General features: G+C 41.2%; 2 protein-coding genes and 1 long non-coding RNA gene across 3 annotated transcripts in view; 1 reads left to right on the forward strand and 2 right to left on the reverse strand.

Moving 5' to 3' along the window:
• GlcT (ceramide glucosyltransferase) overlaps nucleotides 1-8707 on the reverse strand; it is a 24135-nt gene extending 15428 nt beyond the window's left edge. The window contains exon 1 of the mRNA XM_043412420.1: nucleotides 5149-8707. Coding sequence (XP_043268355.1) covers nucleotides 5149-6299 — 1151 coding nt within the window. The 5' untranslated portion in view covers nucleotides 6300-8707. The remainder of the gene's footprint in view (nucleotides 1-5148) is intronic.
• A 1351-nt stretch (nucleotides 8708-10058) lies between these two features.
• Nucleotides 10059-14359, reverse strand: hay (ATP-dependent DNA helicase hay). The gene is made up of 13 exons (XM_043412418.1): nucleotides 14118-14359; nucleotides 13739-13950; nucleotides 13440-13550; nucleotides 13214-13363; nucleotides 12962-13138; nucleotides 12553-12851; nucleotides 12268-12374; nucleotides 11890-12186; nucleotides 11456-11730; nucleotides 11209-11373; nucleotides 10912-11098; nucleotides 10511-10776; nucleotides 10059-10254 (listed from the first exon to the last, which is right to left on the reverse strand). The coding sequence occupies exons 1-13, from the start codon at nucleotides 14149-14151 to the stop codon at nucleotides 10126-10128; spliced, it is 2409 nt and encodes an 802-aa protein (XP_043268353.1). The 5' UTR covers nucleotides 14152-14359; the 3' UTR covers nucleotides 10059-10125.
• LOC122406749 (uncharacterized) lies at nucleotides 12181-12643 on the forward strand. The gene is made up of 2 exons (XR_006260064.1): nucleotides 12181-12387; nucleotides 12466-12643. It is a non-coding gene; the product is annotated as an uncharacterized lncRNA (long non-coding RNA).
• Nucleotides 14360-14649: the final 290 nt, after the last annotated feature.

The following is a 14649-nucleotide window of genomic DNA, read 5'->3' on the forward strand; positions in this document are numbered from 1 at the left end:
AGCTTTTTCTTTTCGTCGCTCCCTCAAGAGGAACTTTTGAAACGCGCTGCGGGGTTGAGAGCGAACACGAGTTTCGGGTGAACATAAAAACGATCGAGAGCACGCTCAGAGGCATATGTCGAGGCAAGATAACTTGACCGAGTCTCGGTGACGACCCTCGGGCTGCCCAAGCATCAAATTTACGACGGAAGTTGAACGACTGTGGAAGATACATTCGCTACGAAAAGTGCGATCTTCGGCACCCGATGAATCGGGGAAAAAAGCGCGATTTTTTGCCTCGCTGAAAAACGAAGCAAAAACGACAATAAACGAAAGCCAGATGAGGGTGTCATATTTCCATAATTATTTTAAACTCACGTTGGCAAAGTTCGCTAAATTTTAAGTAGAGTTTGAGTGATTATTGTCACCGAGTTAGCTATTATCGTCCAACGTTGAATCTATTATTAGAATACTCTTGAACTGAATTCTCTTCCGCAAGTTTCTAATGCAGTGTGAATGCCTGAATTTATTTTCGGAGCGCGTGCACTATACGAGCTGTCCTACGGCCGATGATAATCCGGTTGACAGGAGCGCGGGACCGAATTTTGAAAGGAACGCTACAGAGGATCGGATTTCGTCCAATTTTAACGTGACGCGATATTATTATTCTTGAAATCAATGATTAAGGGAGAGTAGCAAAATACACAGAATCGGGAAACCTGAGCTGCGAGAATTAATGGGCGTAACGACGCCCGAGTCTGTGGGAAAGAAAATTGAAGAATTTCTGGAATTGTTGGAGACTTTTTTTAATATCATTTCGTTGGAGCCAACCTTGCAAACTTCAACGTCACGTGGACGTAATGAAAGCGTAGAAATCGAATGAAGACTTTTTATAAAAATTTTGAGACAAAAAGAAAAGAGATCCTCGTCGCGAACGGATACAATTATCTCGTATTTTCTCTTCGGAAAATATATTTTTTTCAACACCGTATCGAAATTCCGAAACTCAAAATGAAACGAGGCTCAGACGTGCTGACGTACAGACGATGGAAAAGCAGAAAGCGACGAATGACATTGACGCGCGAACATGAAAAACGCCAGGAAACGTACGAAAATGAGAGTTTTGACTTTGAGCTGCGGGAAGCAAAATTAAACTCTCGCATAAACGATCGGTCGTAAACTTTTGAGGAAACATCGTACCTCGTCCGAATCTGCTTACGAGGAAAGATCTATAATTTTTTTTTTGAGTACGCAGACTGCGAGCGATGCAGTAATCGTGCGGCAACAGCGCATTTACATTCCGTTGAAAGTCAAGCGTCACCCGTCAATATTCAGTTTCCTATATAAATACGTGCTGCTGGTTGTTTGTTACGAATAAATTCATGATTAAGAGTCTCTGCGGGACTCGAGAGGCGAGAACGATGCCCACGAATTTATGGGCGGTGAACTAACGACGCAGACGGAGTATGTTGAAGGGCAAATGTCCGAGCATCTAGCGACGAACGGACGAAAAAATGTGGGGACGGATTGAGGTCAATTGGGTCTGCAAAAGGTTTGAAATTCGGAAGATTTTTTTTCAAATACGAAAACGAGACGAAACGCCCTTCATTCCTTGCGGTATTCTGAAAAGAATCATCATCTTCCGAAGGAGTCGAAGTTTCATTCGTTCAGTTGTCATTCATTTTTTTGTCTCATCCATTATTCATGAGCGCGTGCGACGAGCTCGCGACGCGTGACCGGCGAAGGTTGACTGTTCATAAAGTTTTATTCATGAATAAATAATGTTTGAAAATATTGATTAAAGAGCTTTGCGAAGGGTATAACGATGCTCGCGTTTGACAATATTTTGCGAGGATGATTCTTGTCGAAGGTAAAACGTCGAACTGTTTGCGTGATCGATAAAAGCCTCCAATAATTCTCCAATTTCGTTCCCTGCCGAATTTGCAATTGGTAGTTTTTCAAGCTGCACAATTGGTGAATTACGAATGTTTTTTTCCTCCACTTCGTTGAACCCCAACGTTGCAAACTTCAGCGTCAGTTTGAAAAATTTCGCGCGAATCTAAACGGTCCGAAAGGTCCGAAACTGCTCGGAAGCATGATCGAGGTTTTTCCGCGAATTACCACACAAACAAACCATTTCTTCAACGGTATAATCGCTTATGAAAACAAAACAAAAAAGCGAGGCTAATTCGAGATGCCGAGACTGCTGTTCCGAGATAAACTCTTAATCGCTCTAAAATTGTTCGTAACACTAGTTTCGTCGACGATATATATCACAGATGTGATTTCAGCTCGAGCGGAGTGACGTAAAAAGCATCAAGTTTTTCCCACCGGAGACGAGGAACTGGCAAAATAATTAGAAATAAAATAGTTTCACGGGTTTGCGGAATTTGAAAACGTCTGCGCAGCCCCAGAAATCGCTATTGGATTAGAGATCCCGAGTCTTGCCACAGGCAAACATTCAATCGTTTACTGCTCCCTGCGGAATATCGTGGTGTATTAACTCTTGAGCGGAATGTGTTACGGTGCAAGGCTACAAGTGCACGATAACACAAAGATTTCGATCTCGTTAGGCACGCGTACCGAATCGCTTTACACCTAATACGGAAAGTGAGTAAAAAGCGGCGGTACAAAAACTCGTTTCGCGACACGATTGCCGAGAGTGCGTTGGCGAATATAAGCTTGACAGTTTCTTGCCCTGGCTCGGGAAAATAAACGCTTCGCCGTACCAAGACGAGTAACGTAAAAGCGAGGAAAATAGATCATTGAAAAAGTGCACTCGTCATAAGTTTGCGACGGAAGTGTAAAAAAGAAGAAGAAAAAAAAAAGCATGCCAAGTATTTTTACTCATTTCCCAAGTGGAATTCAATTTTTCCGATTATTTTACTTTTGGCACGAATTTAGCCATTTTTACACGTTTCACATAATTCGTTTATGAAAACTTGAGAATCCCCTCGGTCAAGCGTTTCATTGAAAAAACTTTCAGATCGTCAGACTTGGTTTCCTTCGAGTTTCAATGACTCTTCGCCGTTTCAAAGCTATTCTCATCCGTTCGATAAACCTGAAGTTTACTTTTTCGACCTCAATTGTCGAAGTGAAAATTTTGGTTCGTTTAAGCCCTCTGTTCGCATGAAATGTGTACGAGGAATAAATGATTATCACGCTTGGACAAAATATTGCGACGATTGCTTCTTCATATACCTTAATCTTGAACGTATTTGTCTATAAAACGGAACTAGAGGGCGCGGTGTAGCGAATTCCGCGGGAACAGGCTTGCTAATCAATCTCATCGATCCTGGCTGACGTAGGGTGTTTATCCCGCCCCCGTGTCGAAAGCCCGTACCGTAGCGACGAGTTTCCGCAGGAATTTCGAGGCGAAAAATCTTCACCGAGGTCACTCTTCCGCCTCGCGGATCATTGTCTCAATCGATAACTCGCTCGTTTATCACAGAACATTTCGACTCGTAATTTTCGTTGGAAACTCGGATTTTCGTCGCTGGCTCTCGAGCTTCAACGGCCTGAACGATGCACACGCGCATACGCACTCGAGGAACGCACACGGCGACTTTTCTGTCAACGCGAGCTCGCTTCTTTTGCCTCAAGGAAACAAATTATTCGCGCCTTGATTTACTTTGTTTTTATCTAACTACGCGTCTATCTACGGACAAGTATTTCTAAAACTATTCGATATCCGGTAAACTTTCGTTTAGTCTTTTACGGCAATATTTATGCCGGGCTCAGTATCTACGTTTTTCTACGTAATCTTACCGCAGCTTATATTAACTTTGATGATTTGTCTTTTGTTTCTGACTCTCGTATCAACTTGATGACCGTATTTTTGTACGTATAGCGTGATTACAAAGCTCTTTTTAGCCTTTCCCTTATCAACAATATGTGAAAAAAGCGTTTATCGTTATTTGGTTAATTTTGTGACAACGTTAGAGTCCAGGAGTCGGTTCAAACTCTTTTCAAATTCTTATTAATGCAGTCTCAAGGTTGAGATCTCGTCCACTCAGCGCGCTCGCTCGAGCCGATTTATTTCTTGTGTTATATTTATAGTTCGAGTCGTAAAGCTTGTGATGTCATAGTTTGGAAATATTATTTTTTGGAAAATGGCTAAGGACAACCTGCTTCTTTGTACGAAGGATGGATACGAAATAGAAATTTTGAATTTCAGATCGACGCGCATCGCTAAACATACGTCGGCCATCTGTTTCTTATTTTTTCTTATTGCGAAGCCTCGACTCTAGTGCACACACGTGTTTAGTTTTTTCGACCTTCCAGATACTCGTTCGAGGCGACGCGAGAGCGCTACAATATTTCCAAGTAGTACGCTTTCCCATTTTTTTCGTAATTATATACAGAACTCGAGGCGTGTGAATCAATTGGCGAGAACCCGAGCTCTCGATTCGACAAACAATACGCATTGGCGTTGAGGAGGCTCAAAAATGGGAGCAGATTTGGAAGGGTCGTTCAAAGAGACGAGACATTTTTAATCGATCTTCAAATTTCGAGAAAAGTGAAAGAAAGTCCCCATTTATTGTGAGGTAACGATGTGATTACGAAAAAAAATGGGGGGGGGGGATCAACGTTTTCTCAAGAGGGGCAAAAATTTAACTTTTCTTCCGGTTGAAATATTTCGAAATTTACTACCGAACGTTTGAATTTTTTTTTCGTTAAAAAGCATTCGAATACAAAGCAGTATTTTGTAAAATTTCAAATTTAAACTGCGATTCAACCGCGTCGCAGTGATATATTGAAAAATAGTTTATTCATATCTGAAATTATGAGCGTGCTTGAAAGATCGGAGGGAAAAAAATGAATTTATCGTCGAGAGCAATGGTTCATAGGCAATTGATAGTTACATACATGAAAATGTAAACGCATTGATGGAGTGTTTTATATATGATATCAAACGAGTTGTTGCGAGCCAACTAGGCAGTATTTTTGCGCTAATTCATACTCTGTATCTCATGAACACCGGCGCAAATTCATTCTCCATTCGTTCAGCATTCCTTAAATATAATATTTACATAGTCGCAGAGTCATACGCAGACGCACACAAAAATATGTACATGTAGAGCGCGAAATTTGGGCAATAATCGCGATCATTGTAAAATCGTCTAATATTTAACTTTAGCTTTGACCTCTTCGGCCAAACCGCCCCACCTCAGTTTGTAAACGCGGGATCTCCACTGTATGAGAGGATGAAGAACAGCCTGAAGAAATAGGTAGGGTCTGGTGGTTTCGCTGAGAAGCCATCCGCAAACAAATTCTAATTTGTTGAACGGCAAGGGACTGTTTTGTACGACGCACAAAAGTGTCCAGTCGAACATGAACCAGAGTAGCACATGAACGAGGTAAAATACTAGCGAGTCCCAGTCGAATAGAATACCCGCTGCCCAGGAGGCGCAAGCCCCAAGAACGAAGCATTCGCTCAGCGGCTCAAAGAGTATGGTGAGGGGAAGCATAGCGACTCTGAGTTTGGCCCATCTTTTGAGTCTGGCCTGAAAGGAATGCATGTCGCAGTGTCCGCTGTTCTGTAGGGCAGGCTGGGAACAGACAGTTATTTTCCAGCCTCTGTCCGTCAGGGATTTGGCGTAGAAAAAATCTTCGGCTAAATAAACGCCAAAAGTCTTGAGTCCTCCGACTTCTTCGAGCGGAGCTTTTCTGAGGAGCGCAGACATTCCGGTGTGACAATTTATCCTAAGGCAATCCGCGGCCAGGTACATCCTCGACTGTACGGTACCAAAGTATATTTTTTCATAAGACGCCGCAAAGCCCTCTCTGTCACAGGTGAACGGTAATTGATGAACGAGAGCTACTTGGTCCGTCATATATGTCACCATGTCCAGCAAAGTGTCTTCCTTCATTTTAATACCACTGTCGCTTATCAGTATGAGCTCGTGTTTGGCCGCTTCGTAAGCGGGATGCATATTGTTGATTTTCGGATTAACCCCAACGCGAGAACCTCCGACGAATAATCGCGCGTCAACGAGAGGATACTTTTCCATTAATTTGTGAACGAGCATCAGTGCGGGGTCGGATTCGTCCTCGACGCAAAATAATAACTCGTACATTGGATAATCCATGGTGAAGAAAGTCTCGAGATTGTTGAAAAGATTCGGATCGACCCCCATGAGAGGCTTTATCACTGTCACCCCCGGGAACGGTACTTCGTAACTGGGTACCGTAGTTGTTTTGCGATGAAGCTTCCAACGACTTGCCACGAGCGCCAGTACGTGAACAATCCACATACCGAGCCAAAATGCCATGAAAAATATCGCAAACCCGTAGAGGGTGTACACCATGGAGCTCATGTTTGTTCGAACAATGAGATGGGAGAGGAGTTCGTACAAACGAACGTTAAAGTAATAAAAAAATTAAAAAAAAAAAAAAGAAAAAAAAAGAAAACGGAATATGAATTTGAGCGCGGAGGCTTGAATCCTTTCTTATAGGCACTAGGCGTGATTCCCGCGCGTTAATTTCGATCGCGAAACACACGACGGTGCTGCCCCCAAAGAAACAAGCCCACGTAACGCCTGCTGCTCCGCTACACCGAAGCCGGTCGTCGGTCCAGCGCGCCGGAACGCGCGAAAAAAACTATCACTGTTCTCTTCTTCCTCGACACGGATGACGTAGTCGCACGAACCCGGGAAAACCGGGTTGTAAATGAGTGTCCGCCCGGCTGGGACGAGACACTGTTTTATTTTTTATTTGAACCTCGTTGTTTCGGGGCCCTTGAACCGGCTTGAACGAAATTCCTTTATTTCCATTTCGAATGTTTCTTTTTTTATCGTCACGTCACCCTGTTCCTTTCGTCTCGATGTCGTCCTTCTTTTATCTTCTTTCCTTCGATAATTAATAATGCGAATACCGGATAAAAGCCGAAGCGATTTTTTCCTAGTTTTCTTCAACAAAATCAACGAAAAATCACACGTACAGCGAACTTTCGTTTCGTCGTCTATCTCAGGAACGCTCTGACACCGCGTCTTCTGCCTCCTCCTCGACGTCACCAGCAGTCGACACATTCACGCGGTTTTTTAAAAACTCTTTATCCTTTATTTCAAACGCGGAATACGACACACCCCTCACTCCTCAAATTCACTGTGCTTTTCTCACTTTCAATATTCACTGCACTCCTCGATACTCTGCCGCCAGAGAGACACACCATCGACCACTTTTTTCCAACGTAATACACGTTCACTATTTCAAATTATGCATGAGCCCGGTGTTCCTGTCATATCCAGCACCAACTGTCGTTATTCGACACACCTCATCAATTTGCGCACGTTCGATTTCTTGAACGCTTATCCACTTTTCAACCACCAACATTGGAAAAAAATTACGAAAACGATATGAAAACGCTACTTCTCGCTGGTGCTTCTTTCATCACTGTGTATTATCATTCTTAGACATTATCATGCTCATTATTATTATTGTTACCGAGAATCGAGAGAGCCAGAAGATCGAGCATAGCCGAAAATTTAATATTTCTCCAATTAGCTGTCAGGCAAAAACAATTATCACAGAAACGTTGTTCCCCCGTGACCGGAATTCGTCCTGTAGTAGTCCTGAGCCATCACTCGCGTGGCCAATGAATTTCGAAAACACCGGTTACCCGTCCTCAACTACGTTACACACGTACACACTCGACAGCCCGAGAATTGCGTAGAAAAAATGCGACAACTCTGCAAAAAATATTACCCAAGAGTCGATTGATGCGATGTTTTTATATATCACTGTTTTTTCGTTCCCCTTCGCCACTCCACACTATACGCCCAAGCAGGATAATTCTTCTCCCTCTCCCTCTTTCTCTTTCGGAAGAGAGAGGCTGCTGTGATATCGTCTCTCCGGTGTGTTGACTCGCCCTACCTGAAGGTACACACCACACAAAACTCTTCCGTTCTAAACTCGCGCGTGTCAACGTATATACACTCTCTCTTTCTCAAATATTGAGCCTGCCAATTCACGGTTCATCCAATATAAATCGAAAAAACTCGTAACATACACTTTCGTTTCTGGTTTTACGCGTATCGTTCATTTTCAACAGAGGATTCGAATAAAAAATGATTGATAGAAAGGATTCGTTCCGATTCGTTTCATACCAGACAAATGAAGCTCCTTATATATATATTTTTTTTTTTTTTATAAAAATCATACGAACGAGGGTTGTTTCACTTTTCACACTCGTTAATCGGCGTTTCTCTTTCAACGTTTACGTCAATAGATATTTCAAGGATGTTGTTCGCTCACTTTATTCGCGTTCCGTTTCCTTCACTTCAACATTCGATTTTATAACTTTTAAACCGTTTCCCACTCACGAATTATCACAGGAGTCATGATCTCTCGTTCTCTCGCTTTCAGGACGCCCATAAACTAGACATCCGTGAGACTGCGGTTTTTATATTTGCGTGTTCTTTTTGTTCTTTTGCTCTCGCACGTTTTTCACAGGCTTGTGTCTCTCAGAGAAAAAACTCGAGTATCATCCGTCTTGAAGTCTCTTGGGAAATTTGAGATCCGCGGAAAGCGCATAGCTCAATAGCGTCCACGGGACACAACTGAACTGACACATGTGACAACCGGTAAATGAGTGTGTGGGGTGCAGGCAGAGGGAGACTCGACGAAAATATCGAACGCCGCTGCTGCTGCTGTACTGCTGGTGCTGCTGGCTCTCGCTCGTTTCAGTTCAGTCGCTTCGATTCGACGCTGCTTCTTTCTCGCCGGTATGTGTAACTCACCGACGTGACGTTCTCCCCCCCCCCCCCCCCCTCCCTCTTTCCTTCTATAGGAGCGAAGCACACGAAGCAAAGAGCTCCACGGCCACCGCAATACTACCTTAGCGTCGATCACTCCACCCCACTTCGACCACGACGTTCTCTTTATCCCCGGCAAACTTATGCTAGTGGATTTTCTACATTGTGCCTATTTATACGAATCTTATGTTACTGCGTCAAAAAAATAATTACGAGCGAAATGGAGAAAAACGTTTTATCGAAGAGTGACATTCTTATTCGTCGATGATCCGCAATTCCGTTCAGCTCGATCCTCGGAACTTCAGCGAACAAAAAACGTAGTGAAAGCTTTATTACTAATATCTCTCATACTTGTTCTTCTGACATTCAAAAAGCCAGTCGCTTACCTCTGGCGAAAAGTACGCACACACGCGCACGTACACATACTTTGAGTTTGAATACATTTTTGGAAGAGAGACACATCCTTTGATTGTGCGAATTTGACTGTTCGCTCTTCCCTCTAGTTTCACAATCAAGTACATTTTGGCGGAGTTGAGTCTGAAAATCGCATTTTGAGCATTGATCCTTGTCTAGTTTGCTATATTTTCCAGAAGTTGTGGGAATCGTGTTTAGAGATTTTAACTTCGGAACGTTCAGTACCTAAACTCTCGGTAGCCTTTCTCTAGCTTGCGTACCAGTAGTGGCTGTGCGCACGCACATGAAAGACGTTTTTTCGCAGCGCGCATGATCGTGGAATCGGACGAATAAAAGTAAAGTTCGAATTATCATTTTAGCACGTACAACACGTAAATTTGAGTGAGCTTTGAAAATTGAACGATTGGATTTTTTTATACAAAATCCAATTGTAATTCGATATACGAACTCGATTCATGTTTTTAACGTGAGACAAAAGTACGTCATCGTTCTCAAAAGCATATTTTTTTCATTCGAAAGAACCGACGAAAATCGGACGGACTGGGATCAGATCGATTTAAACAATAGTAAAAAAAAAAAAAAAAATTATCAACTTAAGAAAATGCTTTTCGCAGATATTGACGTAACCAAACTAACGAGGGTTAATTAAAAAGCTGGATGTACTCGTTAACCCTGGACAAATTCATTGACCTTGGCAGACGTGCCCTCTACGACCGGGGCAATTGACGAAGAGGGGACAAAAATAAAAGTGTATCAACGCAATTTCGTAATTCGTGAGTAAATTCAATGATGCCTACTTCAAAATTTGAGATGATGTCATTTTTTTGGCAGCTAAAAATAAAAACGACCTGTTAACAAGTCCAATCGACAAACTAAAATCTCGACTGGGTGTCATCTCAAAATGATCAATTTTTTAAGGATTTTATAAATTTTTATTTACCGGATGCATAATCTTATGGAAGTGATTCGACAGAATTCAGGCACGGAATTTTTTGAACAATGGATGCTTATTTGCCGTCGAAGAAGAAGCTGACTTTTTGTACTCGTAGTAAACGGCGTCATCGGCTCCTGACATCGATGCCAGGTTGCCCGTTTTTCGAATAATCTGAAAATTCGTTTGAATATTTATTTTGTACAATTCGGCAATTAGACACAACGCATAAAACTCAAAACATGGAAAAATCTGGAATTTTTGTTGTTTAATATCAGCGTTGTGGCCTATTTTTTAAAAAAATACGATTGCCATGTCAGAAATAATTGGCGATTTTGTTTCGATAATTTCCCTCGAATGGTCAAATTTGCCCCGACTAATGCTCATTGACAAATTCGGAATTATTATTTTTTTTCTTCACGAAACTCACCTGCCGAGGACCTTCTCCGGGTATTCGTTCCTCTTCGGCGTCCATGTCACTAGCTGATAACACCTGTTGCAACAATTGACCTTGTTCCTCGCGTGTTTTGTACAACATGTCCTGCTCTTCCTCCATACCCGCGAGTTTAGTTATCACTTTGTAAGCGTATCCTTGATTGACAAGGAAACGCTGTCGTTTCCGGGAATAATTCATTTCCATTGTATCCTGAGATACAAGAGTGTAGAAAAACGCGTTATATTCTTCGGCAATTGCACCTGTGAAACGAATATTGTGAATTAAAAAAAAAAAAAAATACTTTTCTACACACACATTTGATTCGTCCGAAGAAAAATTCCAGTGCATCTCTCGACTTTTCAGAAAATACATGCGAATTGCCATATTGTACTAACCTTTTTTTGCTCGAAGGATACGACCTAATCTTTGAGCTTCCTGTCTTCTTGATCCACCGTGCGATGATATTTGAATTAAAACATTAGCTTCCGGCAAATCGAACGATGTGTCAGCAACTTTACTGACGAATATTGTGTTTACTTTCATGTTGTATTTGAAATTTTGCAGTATCTGAATTCTTTCGCTCTATTAAAAACAATGAAAGTGATGACTCGTTATTGTGGGCGAAAGTTGATTTGTTTTGAAAAATTGGGTGAAAGCACTCTCGGGGAAAGGATGTACTTTCGAAAATTCACCTGACTCGTTGGACCATAAATGTATGGTTTGTTCATTTTGATGGCGTAGTGTTTCAAGGCGAATACGTTGTCCGAAAACACGATGGTTTTGTCGCCTCTTCTCTCGTGATAACGAACAAGATATTGGCAGGCTCGAAATTTGTTTGGATTCATAACGTAAAGGAGCTGTAACAAAATTCCATGTCAAATATTGTTTCAAGAGAAGCTTCCGGAAAAAAATGTCTTCCAATGGATCGAATGGATTTACCAGTTTTCGACTCATTTTGCACGAACGACTGAGATATTCTCGATAAAATTCGGGTGTCATCGCGCACCAGACTTCGGCACACTGTACCCGGGCGATAAAACCTCTTTTCTGTAATTCAAGCCAATTGGCCTCGTAGAGTTTTGGTCCAATGAGAAAATTGAGATCAGCTATTTTGTCGTCTTCTCGCAATAGAGTCGCGGTCAGACCGAGCTTGCAATGCGACTGAACGATCGTCAATACACGACGAAACATTTTTGCCGGTATAGTGTGCACCTCTGTTCAAAATAAAAGACAATCACTCTTAGTGATAACGCAAAACTGTAAAAAAATGTGTTTACTCATATTAACACTTTCTAATTGTTTCTAAAGGAAATTGTACTTTATATAAGATATTGAGGTAGAGTTTGAAGCAACAAAAAGATCGTCGGGCTCACCGTCCAACACCATTATTCCCCATTCTTGATCCTGCAGCCATTTCATCGTTTGTTCAGCCTCCCACGATCTCTTTTGCGTATGCGTGATCATGGAATAAGTTGTGACTAAAATACTGCAATTCATAGGTTTGTCCTTAGCTTCGCTCGTGAAACGACATATCATTGAATCGTCAGCCGTTGACCACATTTTGAACTGTTGTTTCCATTGTTCGACCGATACACCAGAATTGCAAAGTACCAATGCTCGTTTGCGCACAGTGCAACAGGCTGTCACGCCGACCAAACTTTTTCCAGCACCTTTAACCCATTATGTAAAGAAACATGATTCACGTCATAAAACAACGAGGATGGTTATGAGATCTCGTTTTCACGTCATACCGCAGGGAAGAACGATGACCCCGGATCGAGCACGCCCGTTGCCGAACATTTTCCGCAAGCTTTTCTCCTGATAAGGTCTCAAGACAGCGGATGGTTTCAAGTCAATGCTGGAAATGGAAAGTACGTTAATTTTATTCTTTTTACTATGATTTAAAAAAATTTTTCGTCTTATGTACTGAATTCAATTTTTTTTGATAGGAAAAGAATGATAGTGGAGGAAATCGTGAAAGACATAGAATAAGGAAAAAGATCGTAGTCGCTTGATCGATTAGGAATTCAACGTACTTTATATCAGCATTGACGGTATCGTTTCTAAAATCGTACTCGGCGAGTAAAGGATGTTCAAGTTCGATGCATCGTTTTTGTATGACTTCAATCTTTTCTTGATTCACTTCGAAACTAACGGTTTTTAATTGTTGATCCTCCTCCTCTTCCTCGTCGTCTTTATCAATTTTATTCAAATAAGTTGTGATATCATTAGGCACAGCAACGGTTTCGACCGGAGTTGGCTGTTCTGTTGCACCTTCCGTTGGGTTCGATGTTCCTGGCACAGCCGGCACAATCGTTGTGGGCTTTGCACCAAACTATAAATTTCATGTACTCAATTTTACAGATGTAATTGATACGAGGAATCGCATTGCTCATAGTCAAAATTATAAAAAATATGAGGATTCGATGAGTATTGATCATGTACCTGTATAGCTTTTGTTTTACTCTGTACATTTGTTATAAAACCCTCCTTTTCGACGGTTTCTTCTACATTTTTTCGCAACCGACATTCCTGAATGACCGGATCTTTGAGCAATTTTTGCAGTACTTCCGGATGCGGAGATTCCACAAAATACTTATTGTGTTTCAAAACCAGTTTGACCTATCGATGGATTCAACGTGAATTGGTTAGATTGAGAGAGTTTTTGTAAAAATATTTATAATTATCCCAACTTACTTTTCCATAAGATAATGTACAGAGTTTTATGAATTCTACAATGCCATCGGGTATACTAGTTTTGCTCAGTCTCTTTAGGTACTCGATTATGTCGTGTGTTTGCAAGCCCACACTCACAGCAGCATACAATGAATACGCTGTTAGTTTGTACTGCAAAAGAAAAAAATCATAATATTGTGCAAATATTATATTGAAAACTTAAAATTACGGAATAACAGAAACTTACTTCATGTATGTATTCCGGGCGACAAACCGGTTCTGATATGGCAATAAGAAAATCATGAGCATGTTTGTAAACCGGAGAAAAGGATTCCAAGAAAATGTGTCCATTGGGTGCCTTTAAAATATTATTTTTATATCAGATTATATCACATTTATCTGTTTTGTTAGATAGTATATAGTTTTGTTGTACGCTAGACAAGTTTGTTAACACTGTAGTTTCTAGCCGTAAAAAGCCTTTGTCCAATTGCTTCATTGAATCTCAAAATATCATTAGTGTAATTAGATCTATATAAAAATACTCACAACCCACAGAGGTCTAGTGCTGTGATCAGTTTTTAATATCATTTGTGATCTGTAATCCTTAGCTCCAAATTCATCTTCAATCGCACTTTCGTCCTGTTTTTCAACATCATTTTTTGCTGCATCTGGAATGCCATCGGTCTCCGTACCCTCACCATAATCATCTTCATTATACTCATCTTGATCTTCTTTCCGCTTTTTCCACTTGCCGCGGTCTTGAAAATCAGACAAAGGTAATGAACAATTTGAATTTCGTATAAAGCATTTGTCCTCTTTATAAATAATGCCATTGCCATAGATTGAATGTATTTTTCTAATATTTTAAAATTATGAAAGTTGTAAGTATTCGTATAGAATATCTTTATTTCCATAGGTTATGTACCATTATCTTTCTTGAAACGTTTCGGGGGCCCCATATTTTGTAAAATTCTGTTTGCTATTTATTTAGATTGTACGTTTAAATAATTCGTGCTATTATAGAACGAATACATTAAAGCAGAAGCAATCACATTCTATTTTGATACAACGAACAGAGTGGTTTGTTTTTCTTCTTCCCTCTAAACCAAAACGTCAGAACTCTAGAGAAGCAGCAGGGGGCACACTCAACATAGACGACTACGGTTGACGGGTATGTTCGACTTGAACGGCTTGAACGATTACACCATGGATTACACGTTTTCGTTAGCTCGTCAGTGTGCGCTCCCTTGGTGCGCTCACTGCAACTCAAACGTCTCACAGCACCGCTTATAAGCGTGAGCGCTGGAAGCGTGTGAGACCTCAAGTCGAACGCACAACGCCAACGCACCCTACGTTTATGATTTCTGCACACTGCGCGCGAGTAGTCAGATTTACATCGTTCCAGCGACGCACGTGATTCGTAAATGAATACAAACTAACCTTGAATTTCAACAAAT

The sequence above is a fragment of the Venturia canescens genome, chromosome 2, assembly GCF_019457755.1.
Source record: "Venturia canescens isolate UGA chromosome 2, ASM1945775v1, whole genome shotgun sequence".
Taxonomy (NCBI): Eukaryota; Metazoa; Arthropoda; class Insecta; order Hymenoptera; family Ichneumonidae; genus Venturia; species Venturia canescens.

What these genes read in the sequence shown, in the direction of transcription:
- hay (XM_043412418.1), bottom strand. Translation starts at nt 14,151, where the DNA reads ATGGGGCCCCCGAAACGTTTCAAGAAAGATAATG. An exon ending in GTACATTATCTTATGGAAAA is followed by an intron (nt 13,139 to 13,213) that starts GTAAGTTGGGAT and finishes ATCCATCGATAG; the next exon opens with GTCAAACTGGTTTTGAAACA. An exon ending in TATCCTTCGAGCAAAAAAAG is followed by an intron (nt 10,777 to 10,911) that starts GTTAGTACAATA and finishes TTCGTTTCACAG; the next exon opens with GTGCAATTGCCGAAGAATAT.